Source organism: Sylvia atricapilla, chromosome 5 (genome assembly GCF_009819655.1).
Source record: "Sylvia atricapilla isolate bSylAtr1 chromosome 5, bSylAtr1.pri, whole genome shotgun sequence".
Classification (NCBI taxonomy): Eukaryota; Metazoa; Chordata; class Aves; order Passeriformes; family Sylviidae; genus Sylvia; species Sylvia atricapilla.
The window spans coordinates 67,748,250-67,769,399 of record NC_089144.1 but is presented as its reverse complement, the minus strand read 5'-3'; the positions used below and the strand labels follow the sequence as shown (position 1 = coordinate 67,769,399).

Here is a 21,150-nt window from a genome sequence, read left to right as displayed (position 1 = left end):
ATTCTTCCTGGAGAATGCCTCACCTACCAAAGTAGTTATTGTTCACAATATTTATAATCTAGGAACTTAGAGACCAGGCTAGGCTGTGTTCAGGAGAAGAACAATGAGACTTCTATTAATTTCAACTGAATTGCATGTGGGGTTAATTAACCCATAGTCTGGGTTAAAAAAGCTGTCCAGTTATTGTATATTTTTGTTGAAGGTGATGAAGAGTTGAGCTGACAAGAAAACCAACAATACTCTAGAATTATGCCATAAATTCAAAATGAATTTTACGAAATAATGTAATTTCATAGATTACTTAATACTTTCATTTTTTTTTTTTTAGTTGTACTTGGAAAATCTGATGCTGGAAGTTAAATGGGAGTTTTCATTTTGTCTGCTGCAGGGTTCTGCAAAAATATTGTCAGAACTAAGAACATTAAAGAAGGCAAGTACCAGATTAGTAATTCTTTAGGATGTTGTTTTTCCTCTTGCCTTTTCTGTTTTCTAAATATTGATGATCTTGTTCTCTCCTTGTTCCTAGCATTTGTTGTGATGGATTTGTAGTGATGCATACCAGAATCACATACTGAAATCACAATGCAATTTACATAAAGGATAATGTAGGAACTTTGATAAAAGCTGTGCCTGGTCTCCACTAATAACCAACCCTGGGAAGTACTTAGTGTATCAAACTTTTGGCAATCGCAATTGTAGCAATTGTACTATCAGTAAAGAACTCAGCCTTGGTTGGAAGTACAGAACACAGCCATTAGAAGCCACACAGACACTTTGAAATCCAAAGTTGATTATTTTTCTTTCAGCTTTTTGTGGTTTTGCTTGTAAAAATAATGTGAGTGGCCATTCTTTTTTGCTATTGAAAAAAAAAAAAAAAACAAACAAAAAACCAAAAAAACCACAAAACAACAAACACGAAAAAGTGCATGCTCAGAGTAGTATTTTGTCTGAAATCCTTCAGTTTTGTAAAGGATTGCTTTTTTTTTCTTTTTTTTTCTTTTTGAGATGGATGAGGATGAACGGCTGAGTAACTTCCAGACATAAGTGACAATAGGCTATGTAGATCTCCTTGAAATAAGAACAAGTTGTATTCAATGTTTACTGTACTGGAAAAAGAATAAGTTCCTTTTGTCGTAAAGAGTTTTTGAGCACATCAGGAACTCTGCATGTGGAGTTGTAACCAGTTCACTGTGGCAGTAGTCTGGTCTGATTCTTCTTCATCCATGCATCATCTATTTATTTTTTCCCTCCAAGTATAATAGATATGGCTTAAATTCTTAGACTGCCAGGGTCTACAGCTATCAGCGGCTAGAGCTTCCACAAGGACATGAGGGCCTCAAAACATCAGTAGAACGTCTGTGTATTTCACATGCAGCTTGTGTTTTGAGCTTCTTTACAGGTACAAGCAGGTGTATACAGTACTTGGGGAAGTGCAAGCGGGCTGGAGAAGTAAATATTTGCTGTTGATGCGGTGTTTGCGGTGGAAGAATCGCAGGCAGCAGAGCAGCAGAGCCCTGAAGAGCAGCAGAGCCCTGAAGAGCAGCAGAGCCATGATGAGCTCGGGGTGTATTCCCCAGGCATCTCCCCTTGACCTTGCTCAGCAGCGCTGATAAAACGCCGCCGGCGGTGGATGGAGGACGCGGCTTTCCCATCTCGGGACGGCGGACGGGAGACGCGGGGCTCGGCGCCTCTCCTCGGAGGCCGCGCAGAGCAGCGGAGCCGAGGCGAGGCGCCCTCGGGACGGCCGAGCCCTACCTCCCGCCGCTACCTGCGGGGCCGGGCCCGCCTCCCGGGCCGGGGCGGGGCCCGAGGAAGTGACTTCAGGCGGCGGCGGAGCGGCGGGGCTGGCGGAGCATGGCAGCGGTGGCGGCGCGGGCGCTGCTGGCGGCGGGCAGGGCGGGCGGGCGGCGGGGCCGCGTCCTGCCCGCCGCGGGCTCCGCGCCGCTCTGCACCGTGGCCCCGCAGCAGCAGCAGCAGCCGTCGCCCGATATGAAGAGCTACCTGTGGTCGCGCTACAAAGAGGCCAAGAGGGTCACCAAGGGTGAGCGGCGCCCGCGGGCGGCTCCTGGAGGGAGCGGCTCCGTGGAGCGGCCGGGAGCCGGGCGGGGACGAAGCCTGTGCGGGAGCGGGAAGGGGCCAGGCGCGGGTCCGTCCCTCAGCGGCTCCGGCAGCGTGCTCCGCGCTCCTGTGGTGCGTGCCCGGAGCGGGAGCCTCAGCCGCTGTGTGCCGGGGGCCGGAGGGCGGGACGCGGCCGTGGGGCGGCTGCTGAGCCCCGCACACCATCGCCCGCCCGGGGCCCCGCTGCTCCGAGCGCCTTGGGTACGGCTCCGGGCAGAGCGGCGGCTTGGGGGGTGCCGAGCGTAGAAAAACAAGCGGAGAAAGAGAATCGAGAAGTTGGCCATCTCGTTGATGGCTGTTGTATATGCGCGCAGCACAAGTGTTCTGAAATAGGCCGCTCTTCCAAAAAGTTAAAATGCTGTGAAGTTTTGCGCGGCTCTTTTCATTTCACCTGTGGTTCCATTGTAACATGGTGCGAGGCGCTATAAAATGCTGGCGGTACAATGCAGGCCCTTGGGAAGCCTTGTTCTTCGGGTCAGCCAGGCAAAAAGCTAGGGGAGAAACGTTTGCTTGCCTCTGCCCTCCGATGGGAAGAGAATTACCGAGGTAACATTTGCTTGAAAATGTGGCCTTTTCTGAGAGCTGAAAGAAAAAGAGGCAGACTGTGTTCTACAATGCTAAGCTGGAAGGGTGCGTCCTGTAGTGACAATGGATAATGCTTTAGATTGCATGTTTTGCCCTTAAAAAATAAATTATTGTGTTTTCCTGCACTTAGGAGTCTTGAATGTGAGCTGGCACTTCCCAGTGGTGGGTGCTAACAGAGCATTTGTGAATGTAAAATAGCACCAGCATTTCAGAACTGAAATGAAAAGCCAAGTTAGCGATGGCAAGAGAGGTCTGTGGAGGGTGAGATAAGGGTTGGGAAGAAGGAAACTGCCTTTTATTTTGAATCTATTTATTATTTTCCTGTTTTTGGATCTCTCTTGTTCTAAACCACACCCAAATAATACTTAAGAGCTGAGATCAGGTAATATTGTGAGAAAATAAGTTGGTCAGTGGGTGTGAGTTGGCAAAAGATGAGGCAACTGCTTCTAGAATATTTCAGGCTATTATATTACAACCTAAGTCAACCAACGGCTTCAAGTATATGATATTTCAGTTAGTTACGATGTTGAGATGACAAGGCTACAAGGCTCTCCTGTTTTTTGACCCAAGGTTTATGGCACTTGTGATGCTGTCTGCTGCCCAGAATGTCTAATAGCTGCCAACTGTTTATGCTGTCTGTTTTCAGACAGCCACCAGTCAAGCTAGTTTTCAGCTGAAGTATCTTTTTATCTATATATAGCTACATAAATATCTTTATTTTTAAAGCAAGTGTTGACTCACCAAGCTGCACAATTGAACATTTGAAAAAATACTTTATAATACAGAAATGGATGTTGTAATGTGATTTTGGAAGTTGATTAAAAGCTGTGCTTATGACTTCAAGTTAATTGAATGCTCCATGGCCCTTTCTATAGAGTATGAATATTTTCCTTACCGTAACATGTCAAATTGCATTTGGTTTGATTGTTTGATTGCTGGGCTTTATTTGAAGTTTGGAATTAAACTCAGTGAATTTGCTTTTTTTCCCTCTCTTAAAAATTTAAAGACTTAGGTGTGTGCATCTGAAGTCCCCACACCTACCTGCCTTGCTGAGATGTTTTCAGTGCTGGAGCATGTAGGGGTCCATCCTCAGAGCTGAAGGTTTCGAGAGCAGCTTGATCAATTCCTTTTAGAGCTATATAAAAAGTAACCAAACAAAGCATATTCCTTTTAAACCCGCTGTTCCAAGCACAGGTTTAAGATGAGTGTTCCACATTTTTTCCCGCTGGTAGGGAAGTCTGGAGTATATAAAGACAGTATATGAGGAAGGGAGGAAAACATGCTCTTGTTTTATGCTGCCAGAAGGGTAACATTTAACCTGCTAATGTTGCTCTTTCAAGTTTTGTAAACAAGAAATATAAACACTTTCAGTGTTTTGTACTGACATTGATGTTGGTCCTGAAGTTACTTATCAGGGTTTTAATTTCTCAGTCAGTATACTTTTCCATCAAATATCAACTGAAACATACCCTTAAAAATGGAAGTGGTTTACACACTCTGTGTTTGTGAATGTGTAGAAAATAAGCAGAATATTTTTGGTTTTCTGATTCTCTAGGAGTTTAATAAGCATAACAACGTGTATGTAGTAATTGTTATGTGTCACATATAGTTTATTCATGTGAGTTGAAATTAATTAATGTGATAACCTTGAAATGGTGAAGAAAAATTAAAGCACTATCAAATTGAAACAATGTCAGTTTTGCTTCAAGGGCAGGAGCTAGACCAAGTAATGGGAGGAGAAGACACAGCTCCTAGACTAGTAGTAATAATAATAATAATATTCAACTCCTAATTAATTTTCAAAAATATTAATAAATGTGTTAAAGCAAAAAAAGAATGTCTGGTGTTCATTCCCTGATAAATAAGACACCAAAATGCATCTTCTCTTCAAACTTGGACTGCAGAGAAAAGTGTACTTCGAATAAAACTATGGATCACTGAGCCAAGTTAGGGACAGCATGTTAAATAGCATCATGTTGTTAAGAGTTTGCTGGTTACTGTGAATTGGTTTGATAGTTTCCATCATCGTTTATCTATATTTAGCAATTGCTAATGGATTTCTGTGTCTTTATTTAAATAAAACTACGAGGTTGGTATAACTTTTTTTTCCTCTTCCCTGTTCACAGAGTTGGTTCCTTCAATTATGAGTAACATGCTGAATCCAGATGCTATTTTTTCCAACAATGAAATGAGCCTGTCAGACATTGAAATTTATGGGTTTGATTATGACTACACCTTGGTCTTTTATTCTAAACATCTGCACACGCTCATATTTAATGCTGCTCGAGATCTCCTTATTAATGAGCATCGGGTAAGTAAAACTAATGGAATAACAATGCCTTTATGAATAAAGGGTGTAATAAATGATTTCTGACTGAGAGGTGTAAATCATCTTTTCATGCCTCACTCCTAGCTTGGCTCCCTTCTAGCACATTTTGTACAACAGCTACATATGCCCAACAGAAGGCCTGTTTTATTCTCAGCTGCAGTCTCGAGCAGAGAACAGTCTGTTAAGGAATACAGTTATATTTGTCTTATCTTTTAATACGGGCATATGGTTTGCTGTTTGTTTCCTGATTGTCATTTATTGGAATCGCATTAATAAATAAGAGGCTTAAAAAGTTACCATTACTGTGTTTCATCCCTTGCTGTGAGTGCAGTGATTAGTTTTCCTATGAAATATTTTTAGCAGGGCTCTGAGTGCTTTTGCGAGGTGCTCTGTGTGTACCTGGCATTTTGGCTGCCTTGGCTCAAGGGGCAGCCTGTGCAGTGATCAGAGCCTGGATACAAGTGTCCAGCTCAGAGCACTGCCCTGCTGCCTCTCCAAGCAGTGCTCTTGAATCTCTTGCACTTGCACGAGCAGTTTGGAGCTGCTTGTTGTCTAGTTTGGGGATGGGAGAAGCTCCCGTGTGTCAGGAAGTGCAGGGGGAGATGGGTGACCTGGAAAACTGGAGGTATTGCAGGGAGAAACACTGAAAAAAGTCTGTGGAGTAAAAGCAGCGAAATTAATTAAACTGTAGGATTTGCAGGAAAGTAGAAGACAAAAAGTCCATGGAGTAACTTCATAAAACTGCTTGTGTATTTTTATACAGCCTAAATCCGAATGCGTGGTGTTATTCCACTTTCGTATTTGAATCTAAAGGTTAGGAGCTATATATAAACACCTATAAATATCCTTGGAAGAACAAACAAACCTCCATGGGTGCTACAAGCATACACAGCTTTATCCCCCTGCAATTTTAGCACGTCTTGATAGCAATTTCTGTGGGATGTGTAAATATACTTTAGTAAAGCTACATGGTTCTTGGGAAAACCTATGTTTCTGTAGGAGTCAAGATGAATTCTTACAGAGAAAAATCCTAATGGTGTTCTGCCTTTACTATTTGAATGGATTTAGGTATCAATAGCTTTCCAGTTTGTTTTGGTTAAAATCTTCTGAGTTCTACTAAACAAAGCTGTAATTACTTTTTGAGATAGCTTATTGAAATATATTGTCTCCTTTTTGAATTTACTGGGGGACAGCAGTTTTTATTGGTACTATGTTGTAGCTGCTTATGCTGTTAATATTTTTTTTTTGCCTTTACCAATAGGAAAAATAGTCTAGAAAGTGTCCATTATGACTGTTGCAGTCAACCCAAAAGATAGAAAATTTTGCTTGTGGCAGTGGGAAGCAATACATCAAAACTTGCAAAATGCAGTGTAGGAAGCGAGGATTTGTCCAAGAGAATAAACATCAATTTAATGCTAATCATGGAGGTGGCAGCAGGTGTTCTATGTAAGCTCTTGCTGCTGAGTTTATTTCTTTCCTGATGCACAGGTCTTGTGCCTTTTTATCTGGACTGCTGTTGCAGTCCAGTTATATTTGTCCCTACCGAAGGTGGGGTAAGCAAACTTATTTTTATCAATTCTTTGTTTGGTTTGCAAGGAAGCTTTGGTTTGTGTGCCAGGGTAAGCTCCATCCTTTTTCTTGTGTGTACTGGATTGTATCCAAAAAGACAACTTTCTAGTAGAATAAATTAAAGTAGCAAGTCAAATACGTGAAAATTTGATAAAGTCAGAAACAAATTTCATTGTACATGCTTGATGTAGTTACTTTGGGGCATGTGCAGTGCATGGTAGTTTTTAGTTAAACACATACTGTATCATTCCCTGACGATTTACAATGCTTCATCTTCCCTGGCCAAACCTACACCTCTTCCAGCCTGTCTTGTAGGCTTTTGATGCTGTTCTCCATTCAGATCAGCAGCCTGCCTTGTGTTTTCTGGAAGTGGTAGTAGGGTTGATACGACTGTTTTCTTTAACTGTAGATGCCTGTACTCTGTATGAATGTGATCTACTGCATTTGCAGAGTAAGTCTTCTTCAGCAAGATAAGAGCTTTGGGGGAAATGACAGTTTATTTCTTATAAAGTAGCTAGAGGCTCTGTTGAAGCTGCATAATGCACTTTTCCCCCTGGAGGCTTGTAAATTAGCTATATATGTATGGAGACTGTTGTAGAGAAGGTGAAAAACTATGTCATGTTCTAAGGCTGATGTAACCTGTGGGTAGAAAATAAAGGTTTGTAGTTCGGTGGCTTAATCAAAGAAATTTAAGTCTTCTATAGGCCTTATTGAAACTACTGAAGCATTTCACCCTTAAAAACAAGGGTGAAACAAAACCCTTAGCCCAAGACATGTACCTAACATTTCTTTTCATGGCAACCTGTGTTTAAAGCAGGAAAAAATGATGGTTGACTGAAAACGGGCTTGTACTGAAAAATGTTATGCTACAGCTCACACCACATGAGCATGTGAGCTACCTACACTATATATAAAGGACCTGAGGGAAGAGTACATGACAGACATTCATGTCCATCTCTAAAAGAGGTTTTTTTAATGTATGAACAATACATTAAGACTATATTAAGTTAATTTTTTGAACAAGAGGCTAATGTTCAAAGGTAATCACTACAGACTACCTGGGTGTCTAACTTCAGGTGCCAGGATGGCCTTAGATATAAAACAATGACCTTGGATTTTGGAAAAATGTTTGCCTTTGTCCTGCTGACATACGCTCCTGCAAATCTCACCAGGCTGTGAAAAGTTCTCCTAAATGATTAGAGCAAATGAGAAGCATAGAAAACTTGGGCTTCTAAAATTCTGCAGAAACAATTTTTATTGTTTTGATGATGGTTTTAAAATCAAATCATTCCTCTCTTTTCTTAGTATCCTGCAGAAATAAGAAAATATGATTATGATCCCAATTTTGCCATCAGAGGGCTTCATTATGATGTTCATCGGGTATGTATTACTAACTTTGTGATGAGTTATGTAGTGCTGAGAATGTAGCCAAAGAAAATAGAAAGCTTTTAAGCTTTTCAACTTTTCACTCTGCATTGATGTGTAAGGATTTTGCTTCATGGTTTTCTCTTTTAATAGTAATCTTTATTCTTTATTACGAGGATTTTTATTATTACTATTACTGTTAACATCAATAAGAATAATAATATTTTTTAAAATGGCTCTTCTGTAGAACATGTTTTGGGCATTTTGTCCTCATGGTGGGTGAGGAAAGATAACTTAGGGTGCAACAGGATAAAACTAGGTAAAAGTAATTGATAGAAGTATTTTGGAAGCTGTGAAGGAAGTTGCTGAGGGAGAGTTCTCAGGTGTTCTGGAGGCAGAAAGGTTGTAGATCAAGTTGCTTTGACTTTTGTAATTTCATGTCAAATAGCTGAATTGATAATTTTTTTTTATTTTTTTTTTACTTGCAAGGCATTATTAATGAAGATTGATGCTTTTCATTATATTCAGCTGGGAACAGTTTACAGGTGGGTAAAATTATTTTTCCTTCATAATATTTATAATAACAAAGTATGCTTTTATTTTTTTTGTGTGTGTTTTTTAACTGCATTTTTTTTGTGTACAACATTGCAACATCCTGGATTCTTACCAGGAGCTGTGCTCTGCTGAGCACAGACACGACTGAGCATTGCAGCCTTGCTGGAAGGGATTTTCTTTGCACCTGTGTGTGTACACACAGCCGTGTACACATCCACTGCCTGATCAGCACAGCTGATTCCCCAGCTCAGCCCCGGGAGAATTGGCAAGCTGGTTTTGGTCACATAGTGCTGACTCACTTTGTTTCCGGCTGTTAAATTGTGCTGAAAGACATCTAAAAATACCCTGAGGACTTCTCTGCTCCTGCTTTCTATGTAAATAATTGTGACAGAGTGCCTGATAGCATGACTTTGGTGTGGTTGTGGAGACACTTGAGAGGTCCTGCTGTGTTTGCACAGAGCTTTTAAATGTGGACACAGCAACTAAATCAAACTTTCACCACAGTCGATACCAGATTTTAAATCAAATGGGAGGCCAGGCTGCCTTCCCTAAAGTCATTGAACAAAAAACCCTTTTACCTAGATTTATTCTGTTGCAACTCTTAGTTGCTTTCACCAGGACAAAATTTGGGGCCCAAAGATGATGTGACCTGGAAATGATGATTTGCACCACACCTGGATACTGTTCCCACACCACATCATACAGGCATGAGGGGAGGGAAAAAGAGGCTGAAGGCTGTGAGGGCTGATGTCTGGTTATACAGCTGCACTGTGAGCTGTGTCAAGACTGTGAGTCTTGTGGTAGAAGTAATCTACAGCTTTGCCTAGGCAGTCATCTCTCCACTGTGGTTTTTACGTGTCCGTTGTCCTCTGTTGATTTGTGCTTAGGTAGCTCCTGATGCATGAGTGTTTTCTCTAGCAGTATTCAAATAGCACTTGGCATAGCTGTCTGCAGACCAGAAGGTACCTCCTCAACTCTGGTGGTGTTACCTGGTATCTGGTTTACATTTTGGTTGCATATCTTTGTGCTTGCTGCTGCGGAAGGGGTGATGCTGAATGAACTCTGTATCTTACAAAACCCAACCCCTGTCGGTGCACAAGACTGACTTGAACGCTGGAATTCTGCCAGCAACAGCTCAGAGTTGTGTCCTGGTTGGTGTGGGGACTGGGGTGTAGTAAAGGAGCTGGTTAATGTGGGATTCTGCCACCACAGAAGCCCTGAGGAAATTCATGTATCATGCCTTTCCCCTGGTGTGGACTCTAAGCACTGAAAGCACTAGGTTTGTGAATTAATTTATTTTTATTTTAATGCCTGGCAACACTTCTTAGACTAAGGAAAGGAGGCACTGAAATAATGGTCTGTTTTACAAGGCTGCAAAACACCATAAGTAGGTTTGGAAAAAGGAGACCAGCTGATCTGGTTTGCATTAGTGTTTTTTTTTTTAATCCTGAGCAAAGTCTCAACTTCTGGGGCCTCTGGTGAGGATGTTTGCATGCCTGCAGTCTTTTTGATGCTTTAGTACAAGATGCTTGATGCTGTAAACTTTTAAAACCAAACCAAAGCCTTTGCTCTCTTAATAGTTGATAAACTCTGGGGAGGTGTTATCTCCTTCTTTCTTATTTGTTCTTTTATTTGGATGTTTTAATTACCAGCTATCCTTCAAGTAATTTTAAATTTTGGGAAAGTGAACAGTTTGTACAGTTTAAAATAAATTCTTATTTAGTTAAAGGTTGTATATATTTTTCACTCCCTTAAGTCTTGAAGGTCATGCTGTAAAATAATCTGATTCAAACACTATCATATCATCAGTGCTGTATAAAAGAAAAGGCAGCATGAGGAATTACTTTGTTTTAAGAAACTGGAAGTTCTAACCACTTCTTAAAAAGACCCTTGAGGCATAGCTTTAATGGAGACTAATAAGCTCTTTTCCCATAAGAAAGTAGAAAAGGACTTAAAATTGGAATGTGTTCTGTGTGCATGAGCCTGTTAAAATGTTACTTGTTTGGTAAGGAAAGATGCTGTTTTAACTTGCAAACAAAAATGTTCCTGTGACATTATTAGGGCTTTAATAGGAACCAGATCTAAGTGTTAATCTGTCAGGGTTTGGGGATTACTTGAAAATTTTAATCTGACTTTTGGACTAAAGCTAGTGTTTTTTTTCCAGAGGCCTCAGTGTTGTCCCAGATGAAGAAGTCATTGCAATGTATGATGGTTCCCATGTCCCTTTAGAACAAATGAGTGACTTTTATGGAAAGGTAAAACCATAAATCAGTCTGTAAAATTGGGTGAGGATTTTTTGGCACAAGGGTGGTGGTTTTTAAGTTTTGTTCTCATTATAACTAGCAGTTATATTTTGTCAATATAGGATTGACTTAGGTTTATTACGTGCTATATGTGCTATATGTGAAGTTTGCCCTCTGAAGTGACTAATTACTTCTCTCTCATGCTTGTTGTTGTTTATTCCCTGACTGTTCACTTACCAAGTCGTACAGGCAGAGTGGTGGAACACAGAAAATCAAGTGACTTTCTCAGTGTTGCACACAGAATCTGATAAAGGCTGGGAAATGAACCATATCTGGCTCATGTACTTTACTTTTTCCTGATGGTTTGATGGCTTAGCTGGTGTAGCAGGAAGTAAATGTATGGAGGCAACTCCTGCATGCAAACTAACGGAGTGAAAATAAGGGGATTTGACAAAAGATGAATGATAAAAGACGAAACTTCTACGTTAAATCCTAAACTTTGCCAAGAAAGTTGATTTTTCCCTCTGGTGGGTTGCTTCTTTTTTCCCAAATGTAGGATGAAGCTGACTTTTTGCTAAAAAGCCAAGTTTGTTTTACCGCTTTTATGTACAGGTGTTGATTTCGCATTGGCATGAAAAGCCCTTCTTTGTGATGTCGAACATTTTATTGTTCTTGCACTTGTTCTTATTTTAAGGAGCTGAATTTAGAATTCCTGAATCTAGTCACCGCAGCAGTTGTGAATGTCACTCTGGCATTTCCAGTGGGATGCCTTGATCTGTTTGGGTCTATACTTTATTTGGTCATGTGAAAGACAGTGGTGGGACAAGGGACACAAACTTGAAACACAGGAGGTTTCCTCTGAATGTCAGGAAGTGCTCCCTTTGCTCTGAGTACTGGCACAGGCTGCTTGGCCAGGGGCTTGTGGAATCTGTTGTTGGATCCTCAGAAGCCATCTGCACAAGGTCCTGGCAGCTGGCTGTAGGTGGCCCTTGGACAAAATGACCTCCAGCAGTCCCTTGCAACCTCTGCTCTGTGTCACTCTGATCCTGAGCCTCTTGTGTAGCCTCCCTAAGTATTGAGAGGTGTTTGGGCTGTGTTTGCTCTTATGTGATGAGATTCTCTACTTCTGTGAAACATAACTATTGTTACAGTTTTTGCAGATTAGAAATCTCTTCCTCTGTTACTGTGCTGGTTATTGTGGAGCCTTACATCTTTTTACTATCTCATTTCAAGGAGGTAAATTGTTTTGCAATCCTAATTAGTATTCCACTTACTAAAAACCCCACCAAATTAAGAAAACCTCCATCCCTCATCCATCAGTGCCTCTCATTTGCAGAAGTGCAGACTTCTACTCAAGGCCTTCTCTTGACTTTTAGCTGAGCACTGTCTTGTTTTTATGAACTAGAATACCACTGTTAAGAGTATTGATTTGGATTTATTTGAAGAATTAATCACAACACTTTGGTTGTAGATAACTTTATTTAAGATCTTAGTTGAAAAACAATCTATAGCAATGTGAACAGGGATTGCAAAAGCTGAATATATGCAGCTAAGCTGAAATGTTTATGCTGAACAAATGAGTGTTCTAATCTGAGAAATGCCTGACTTTGTTTTTCCTTTCCTTTTCTTCCTGTCACTGTAGAGCTCGCAAGGAAATACAATGAAGCAATTCATGGATATCTTTTCCTTGCCAGAAATGACACTCCTTTCATGTGTGAATGAATATTTTCTGAAAAACAACATAGACTATGAACCTGTTCATCTGTACAAAGATGTCAAGGTAGATGTCAAGCTTTGAGGATTTAGATAAACTTGTGTATTTGTGTGTCTTCTCTTTGAGCACTTCAGGAAGCTTTCACTTGTGCCAGCCTCAGTGAAATACCTCACCTTAGGTTTTGTGTGGAGTAATTATGGGTATACAACCGTAAAAACATAAGGAAAATCAAGGTAGAGCTTGGAAAAGAATCAACTGGAATTTGTTTGAAAGCTGACATTCTAGGGCTGTTGCTCTTCTTGTAGATTTGAGGGTTGAATAGAGGGAAAGTGAAGAAGATCTTGTAAGGTGTAAAAGTTGTTTTGATTGTTGTTGAACATATCCTTTTTTTCACTATCAGGGATTTACCAGACTACAGGGAGTGTAAGAGGCTATAGGGCATTCCAGTTTAGAGCTTTCATTTTGGCTACTGTGCCATCATTTTCTATTTCATGCTTTTGAACTATCTATTTTCCCTGTTTACCTCTCTTACTCCTCCAGAAAAGCCCTAGTACTAGTCTAGAGTAATTTGACCCTCTTGATTCTTCAGGAAGTGTCCTGCAGAGGAGATAATTTTATGTCATGGTTATGTAACATAGAGAAGGCCAGTTCTTGTGGTTTCTCTGAATTGTGTAGAGAAATTTGTATGCTATTCAGCATTACAAGGTTTTTGGGGACCCTGTAGTGGTATCTTTTGAGGATTTTGAGGACATACCTCATGTTAGTACCAAAATGGCACTACCACTGTTCTAAATGCAGCTGTCTGATGCAGAGCTGGCTCAGGAGAGCTGTGAAATGCCTCCAGAGTGCCTTATAAGTACTTTATTCAAACATATAGCTTATTTAATCTGTTCATAAATTTCTTATGTAAATAACCAGGGCGTTTGTGAGTGATTGCAATCTAAAATCTGTCAGATGTACAACTTTTTTTTGTAAGGGGAAAGGAATGTGTTCTGCTCCAAAGGTCACTGGAAATCTCTGACTCTGCTTCTGCAGAGGGCTTTCACCCCACCTCACCCTCCTGAGCAACCTCTCAGTTAGGTAAAACAGCCCTTCTGCTATATAGTTTTGTACTTCCCAAAATGAAGTTAGTTTCTCAGAAAACAAGCTTTGTCTTTGTCTAGTGGTGACATCATATGTACATGTATATATATGTATATAATTATATTGAACATTATATGGCATTTCTGTAAAATTGCAGGTGTTAAGAAAGGAGTTGTTTTAAAAACAAATTACTCTTGCTCTTTGGTGAACACTTGAAAAGATGACGTTCTTTACTGCTCATTGCTTTCCTTACAGGATTCAATCAGGGATGTTCATATCAAAGGAATAATGTACAGAGCAATTGAAGCAGATATTGGTAAGTATTAATGGTATTATCTACCAAAGCTTTTCTTACTGATAGTATATGATTTTCTGGCTTCCATATTTAAAGATTACAGATTCTAAATTTTTCAAGTTTGAAAGACTTATTCCCACTTTTCAAAGGTGTGTTTACGTATAACCTTTTGTTCTGAACTCTTGATTGAATGCATACAAAGTTTCTCAAAAGAGTTTTCTCAATTAATGCTGTGTTTTCCCCAATCTTCACAGAGAAATACATCTGCTATGCTGAACAAACTCGTGCAGTGTTAGCAAAGCTGGCTGATCATGGCAAGAAGATGTTTCTCATCACAAACAGTCCCAGCAGCTTTGTGTGAGTGAGCAGTTGTTTTCTGTTTAACTATGCATTCTTAAAGGATGGGGAGGACGAGGTTCTCTAGTACAATTAATTTTATTGCACGTGCAACTGCACTTTGCTATACCTCATTGTTAATATCCCTCTGTCCTTTTTAGGGACAAAGGCATGAAGTTCATTGTTGGCAAGGACTGGAGGGATCTCTTTGATGTGGTCATTGTCCAGGCTGAGAAACCAAACTTTTTCAATGATAAGCGAAGGTGGGTGTTTAGTCAGTAAAGAATGATTCAAGCAACTCTTCCATATAAGGCTGTAGAGTGTGTTAGGAAATATTTTCCTTTGGCTGCAATGTAAAATGAAATTGTATTTGATGAAATCCTGGGTAAGGTCATTACAAAATGCAGCAACACCCAATGCTGAAATCTGAATATTTACCTTTTCTTGCCTAAGAAGGTTAAGGACCTGTCTACTGGATCAACTATAGGCCACAGAAGCTGTTTTTAACATCTTATTTGCACATTGGTGCAATCTTTCTTAATAAACCTGAGAAATCTTCATGCCTTTCAAATCAGACCCTTATCTAGAAATGTCTTCCATTGCTTCTCAGATTTTTTTTTTTCCATCACACGTGATATTTAGAAGGCATCTTTCTGGCGAACAGACTGGAATATTTGGACTACTTGTGATGAAGTAAACACATTTCTAATGTGTATGCCCTACTTTTACCCTTGAAAAAGACCTGGTCCTTTATGTGTGCTTATGATTTGAAAGTGAGATAGAGGGACATAGGATTATTTTCCCTTTACTTTTTGCATGTAACTTTAAAAAAGAACATTGCTATATGTTTTGAGCCCAGTCCTGTGCTCTCTCATCTTCCCTTGTCCAGGTGTGCAAACTGAGGGATTGGGCAAGATTCACACACATCTGGTTTTCTGTGTTCTCTCCTTAGTGGCAGACAGTTCATGCTGTTTCTTCCCCTGTGCCTGGGATCCCTGCCTTACTTCTCAGCAGTTGTTCTCAAACTGTGTTTATAAATGTCGTGGGTGTACTGGAGAGTTACATTGCTTTTCGCCGGTTCAAGTAGAAGTTTTGGAGTTTTGCTTTCTTCTAACAAAATTCAGATGCTAGAGATTTTCTTTTTCCTTTTGAGAGATGAATATTTTTAATGTTAAGACTTTAATTTCCTACAAAGTGTCAGGATTTCTACAGCAACATAACAATTATTTATCTGTTCTAGACCGTTTCGGAAGGTGAATGAAAGGGGAGTCTTGCTCTGGGACAAGATTCACAAGCTGCAGAAAGGCCAGATTTACAAACAGGTATGCTTTCAACGCATTTGTTCTGTTGAAATTTCATACCTACTTCCTAGAATCCCAAGCTTCTTTGGCTATAAAAACTTCTAAAATGCAAATGCGTTCTTTAAGGGAGTTATTTTAATGTCTGAAATTGTACAGATTTGTTGCTGATATTGTGTGTCCTTGTCTCTTGAAGCGCTAGTATCACTGAAATCACCTGTCCAATTTGGGACTCGTAGTATATAAACTGAGGACAAGATTGATGATATGAAATATTTTTAATGGTGTACTAAGTTCCTTTTTCATGCCTGTGAAGGTGCAAGTCACATGCTGCTGCAATGTCTGTGTCATTATTTCTGCAGGGTAACTTGTATGAATTTCTGAAGCTTACTGGCTGGAGGGGCTCTAAGGTTCTCTACTTTGGTGACCACATATACAGTGACTTGGCAGTAAGTAGTTTGCTCTCCCAAAATCAGAGAAAAGATGAAGCATTCTGTTAGTTTTCCTCTCTTCCTCCCCAGTTATTCAATGTAACACACTTCCATCTGAGATTTAAAAATACCACAGAATTTGGTAATTAAGCCATTTTGCCTTTTTTTTTTTTTTTTTTTTTTCAGCGAAGAAGCTTCGTGCTGTAAAATGCCAACCATATTTTCCACCTGACTTGTAGCATTTAATTTGTTTACTAACTGTGGTCAGGAATGTGTGAGGTTGTATTCCTGATCCAGATACTGATCGTGTCAGATGTAATCGAGAGTAAACACAGATATCCAAATGTACAGGATATGCCTGACTTGGCAGGTGAATAAGCTTCTGTTTTGAATGCAGGAGGCAGTCTTCCTGTCACTAATTGTAAAATTTCTTCCCAAGATCTTGCTGTGATTTGTATCCCCACTCTCCAGACTTTTTTTTTTTTTGCCACCTTATGAACAAATGCTTTGTTTAGTGTTACTTTAGGGTAAGTGTCCACCACTTGGCTCTTTTGTAATTGATTTCTTATGAATGCCTGGGCGTGACTTTTCCACTGCCAAGCTTTGGTAACATGTTTCAGCAGCAGCAGATACTAACATTTTCTTCTCAGTCTGCTTTTTCCTCTCAGTCTACTTTTACTTTTAAAAGAGCAGTAACTTTGGGTGCCTCAGAGGACTGAGGGCCAAGAAGAGGACACAGCCATGTTCTGGCACAATGGAGAGGAGAGCACAGGTGGCAGCTGCCTCGTGTTGTACCTGTCAGGAGGAGCTGGGGCTCCTGGTTGTAGCCTTCTGTCACCTGGGTGTGTGGGTGAACAGCACAAACCCTGCACACAGTTCCTCCACGTACTGCTGGCAGCAGCTCTCATCTACAGAGGAATTTCCTGCTGGTTGTTTTAATGAATGAGTGTTTATTTGCAAGTGCTTGTGTGTTCTTCATCTCTCTCCAAAAATGTAGGATTTGGTGCTTAATCTGAAATTAAATCCTATTGTCCGTTGGCGCAGTTTGGTCCCACTGTTTAATGCTTCTGTTTGTACGTAAGAAACAGTTAAATTGGTGCTGCTTTGGGATAAACAAGTCAGATTCTTTTCTTTCAAGTTGTTCTTTTTAAGACTAATACCTGTATTTTGTAAATTCTTGGTAAATAGGACTTGACCCTGAAGCACGGCTGGCGCACTGGTGCGATTATTCCCGAGTTACGATCAGAGATTAAAATCATGAACACAGAGAAGTACATTCAAACCATGACCTGGCTGCAAACCTTGACAGGATTATTGGAACACATGCAGGTTTGTGGTCTGAGTCTGTAATCAGCACTGGAGAGCCTAAGGGATCCAGCCAGATTTCTAAATGCTGGACATTGACGTTTGCCAGTGGTTTCAGTCTTGCTGAAATGTTGCACTGTAGATAAATCAATTATTTGTGCAGTTAGTTAATAGGAGTTTTCTCAACATCTTGTCCCCTTTCTCCATTGGTCAGCCTGGATCAATTCCTGCTTTTGGTTGTTCAAAATTCACGTGGATGAGTTCTGTATATGGATCTCTGAATTATTGCTCATGTCCTGTTAGCTGATAAGGGTTTATTAATAGAAAGGCTTATTTACAAAGTTATCCTCAGTTACAGGTTATCTATACTTTACATTTCAGGTTCACCGTGATCCTGATTCCCAAATGATTTTAGAAGAATGGAAGAAGGAAAGAAAAGAAATGAGGTAAGGCACAGGGGATGAAGAATTTTCAGTATGCTTTGGCAGCCAAGGGTTCTCTGCAATGTCTTCCTTAGGTTTCTTTGCAATTGCTTTCCATCCCTGGTTTAGATTCTCTGGTAGTCATAGATATTATAAAATATTTTTAAACCAATTTTCTACTTGTCTCTTGGGCAGCTCTTCTCCCCTCTGACACTTTGTACATATGGACCCCTTTTCCTGTTCCCTGTCTTTAGAACAGATGTAACTTTTCTGTGTGAAAAGGTAACATCATATCAAATCCCTTTCCCTCTCATTTTTATTCTTCAATCCCTCGATGTTCAGCCATCACTGTTGATTACACAGCTTCTGCACAAATAAAAAATATCTGTCTTTGACAAGACTTAGGTCACTTTTCCTGGTTTTTTACATGATTTCTGCAGATTGTGTGTAATACATTTTAGAATACATAGAAACTGAACTCTGCTAGATTGGATTTAGCAGTGGTTTAATCATAAAGATAAGTAATAGGACTAGAAGTCCTAATAATCTCTTATCATGATGAAATCCCTAAATGCAGGGAGTGTGAAGTGCACAATTTTCAAGGCCAGCAGCTGTACCCTTCCGCAGAAATGTGGGAATAAATGAAATGGGAATGATACTTGGCAGTGACTAATGTCCAGAACTTAATTCCAAGATATGTTTAAGCTTTTTGTGTGCATTATGCCAAATCTTTGCCTTTTCTTTAGAAAAGGCAAAACATTGATGTTTTGGATATAAAAGCTTGTTTGGGACATTGAATGTCATTAGTATTCAGATAAAAGCAAAAATCTTTCACAGTGCCTAAAAAAGCAGGCTTGAGAGGTCATGTTTCTAGTGTCAGAACCCACTTATCTCTAGTGGGAGATGTGTGAAGCTCTTCACAACTGTGATTTCTGGACCTGGGTTGTACATGTGCAAGAGGTAAAAAACTTCCGGGGCACATTTTGGTGTTTTGAAGAGCAACAGCAAGAGAATAAAGCATAGAACAGGTTTCAGGATCTGCTTGCTTCAGGTTATGGATGCCAGCTGGTGAAGAGATGTGTACAGGTCTGTTCACTTCTTTGTCTTTGTTTTCTCTCTTTGGGGGGCAGGGAGATGAACAGGAATTTCTTCAATGCCCAGTTCGGAAGCATATTCAGAACTGATGAGAATCCAACTTATTTCCTGAGGCGTCTCTCTAGATTTGCAGATATCTACATGGCATCACTGAGCTGCCTCTTGAACTACGAACCTGATTACACATTTTATCCAAGAAGGACTCCTTTGCAGCATGAACTTCCTGGCTGGTCAGACCAGCTGTGCACTGGTACATTCAGAATACCTTTCCTACAAGAGACAGTTCAGATCAAATAAACTCTTGGTGGCTCCTCTCTAAAATGGACAGATATCTGTTTGTTTTCTTGAATGTACTTGTATTTTATTTAAGTCACTTATATAGAAACCAAGGTAAAAGATTTATTTCATACTTATTCTCATAAGCTTTGTACCTGTTTTTCTCCTTTCCTGCTCAGACCTGTGAAAACTCCTCTTACACACAGAAGAGATGATGGGCTGCCAAATTAGTAGAATGCCAGGAGGGAGGGCACATCTGAGGGGGAGGACTGCTGCTGTTCTGGGGTGGTTATTTTTGCTTGTTCATTGAAAACTTTGATCTGCAGCCTGTGGTTTACAAAGAAATACCAGGACTCTCTCTTCTGGCCCTTTCCAGCACTCCAGCTGGAGCCTGTAATGGATCTTGGCATGGAAGAACTTAAATCCAGTATTAGTAATTCAGTGACAGAAGTGAGTAACCAGCTTAGGGTGAGGCTGAGGGGGCTGGTCACACTTTGTACCTTTCCTTGCTGCTGCAGATGGAGCCTTACCTGTGAGGGGCCAAGGGCTGTGTGTCCTGGCTCTGCTGGGCTCAGGCTCCCACGCTCTTTGTCCTGTCTGTGCAGCTTCTGTGCTTGGCTGCAGGTGGGCCTGAGCCTAAAACTGAAACTTGCAGTCGCTTGGGCTGCTTCAGCTTCCTTCTCTCAACTTTTAGGTACTTTTTTTTTTTTTTCTTTTGAGTTTCAGAACATTTCAAGTATCCACTCTCCAATAATAGTCGTTTCAAGAGGTTTTGCATTTTGGAGTGGAGACAGAGCGCTCTATCAGGCTTTAGTTTGATCCTAAATGCTGCTTTTAAAGGTTTTAACAGTGTCTTATTCCAGTGGTATGCAACGTGGCTTTGCTGTTCCCTAGGAGAGAATGTATTTCATATAGCCTTCAGTAATGGACTTCTACAGTCAAAAGTAAACACGCACAATGGGCAAATGACTTAAAGGAAAAATTAAGAAATGAGAAAGTGAAACCCAGAGTTTTCTGATGACATGTTTTTAGCTCAGGGCCTGAAAGCTAAAATAGGAGTGATACACATTTTAAGGAAAAATAGTTTTTATATAGATGAGAAGTTTTATTGAATTACTGATGTTGAAGGTCAACACAAACTCTGGGTAGCATTTGTGTTTCAAAGATTAGAGATGAAAAATGTCTATTTTGCACAAGGAAAGCATCTGTTGATGTATTTCCTCAGAGGCACTTTATAGAACTGCTATATAATTGTTTTTAAATAAGAATTGTTTCCTTTCTCTGAATCCAAAGGAAATGTTGTTTTTTTAAGTGGTGCTTCCCACCCCAGCCACTTTAGAAGGCATAATATGATTAATAATTTTCAAATTTTAGTTATTAAAAGCTTGGATTTTAAAAGCATGTGATTAACAAAACATATAGCATTTGGTATTCATTTTGGGATATCACTTGCTTTCTATAATGATTGTCAGGCAAACAAACTTTTGTTGACCAAAAGTTTTCTGGTTTGGTTTGTTTGTTTTGTTTTGTTTTAACCTGTCTGTATGTGCAAGTACCTGGATTGAATTTCTTTTACAGTCTATTTCATGTTTTTAAAAGCATGTTTGCAAAGTAAAGAATGTATTCTAATTTAGCCTGCACAATTTTGTAAGTAGTTTTCCTGTATGCTTGAAATCAATACGAAGTTCTCAGAGGTGGTTTAGATTTTATAATTTTCCTATGCTCTTATTTCAAACTTGATTGAAGTGTGTGATTTAAACACCCCTGTGTTTAAACAGATGAATATACTTGAAATGAGTAAGTTCACCTGACTGTCCTGCTTGTTTTGCTGGAAGAAAAAGATGATGTGTTGCCAGAAGTTAGTTTGACTACATCAAGAGTTTACTTGGTGGGACTGTGCAAGAAATATTTAGCAAAACTTGGTAATGAAACATGAAGATGGAAATATCCTGATTTGCCTTCAGTTCTTTATCCCAATGCTCAGCTTTAACTGAACTTGGTGTTATGTGTGTGTTTAGCACCTCTCATGCTCCAGAGATTTCAGTGCACTATTTTAAAAACAGACCCACCCAAACCACTGTATACTCATCCTGTGTTAAGCAGGAAGAGTTTAATTGGCTTGGATGGTTAT

The 21,150-nt window shown here is 40.0% G+C and overlaps 1 protein-coding gene across 1 annotated transcript; it reads left to right on the top strand.

The window, feature by feature from the left end:
* The first annotated feature begins 1,854 nt into the window (after positions 1–1,854).
* Positions 1,855–21,079, top strand: NT5DC3 (5'-nucleotidase domain containing 3). The gene is made up of 14 exons (XM_066319953.1): positions 1,855–2,041; positions 4,830–5,014; positions 7,907–7,981; positions 8,456–8,511; positions 10,686–10,776; positions 12,407–12,544; positions 13,817–13,877; positions 14,111–14,213; positions 14,354–14,455; positions 15,433–15,514; positions 15,853–15,939; positions 17,110–17,250; positions 17,608–17,672; positions 18,779–21,079. The coding sequence occupies exons 1-14, from the start codon at positions 1,855–1,857 to the stop codon at positions 19,038–19,040; spliced, it is 1,635 nt and encodes a 544-aa protein (XP_066176050.1). The 3' UTR covers positions 19,041–21,079.
* The last annotated feature ends 71 nt before the right edge of the window (positions 21,080–21,150 follow it).

Excerpts from the sequence above, each read along its gene's own strand:
- NT5DC3 (XM_066319953.1), top strand. The coding sequence starts at position 1,855 with ATGGCAGCGGTGGCGGCGCGGGCGCTGCTGGCGGCGGGCAGGGCGGGC. Across the intron at positions 15,940-17,109 it reads ACATATACAGTGACTTGGCA|GACTTGACCCTGAAGCACGG; the intron begins GTAAGTAGTTTG and ends CTTGGTAAATAG. Across the intron at positions 17,673-18,778 it reads AAGGAAAGAAAAGAAATGAG|GGAGATGAACAGGAATTTCT; the intron begins GTAAGGCACAGG and ends TTTGGGGGGCAG.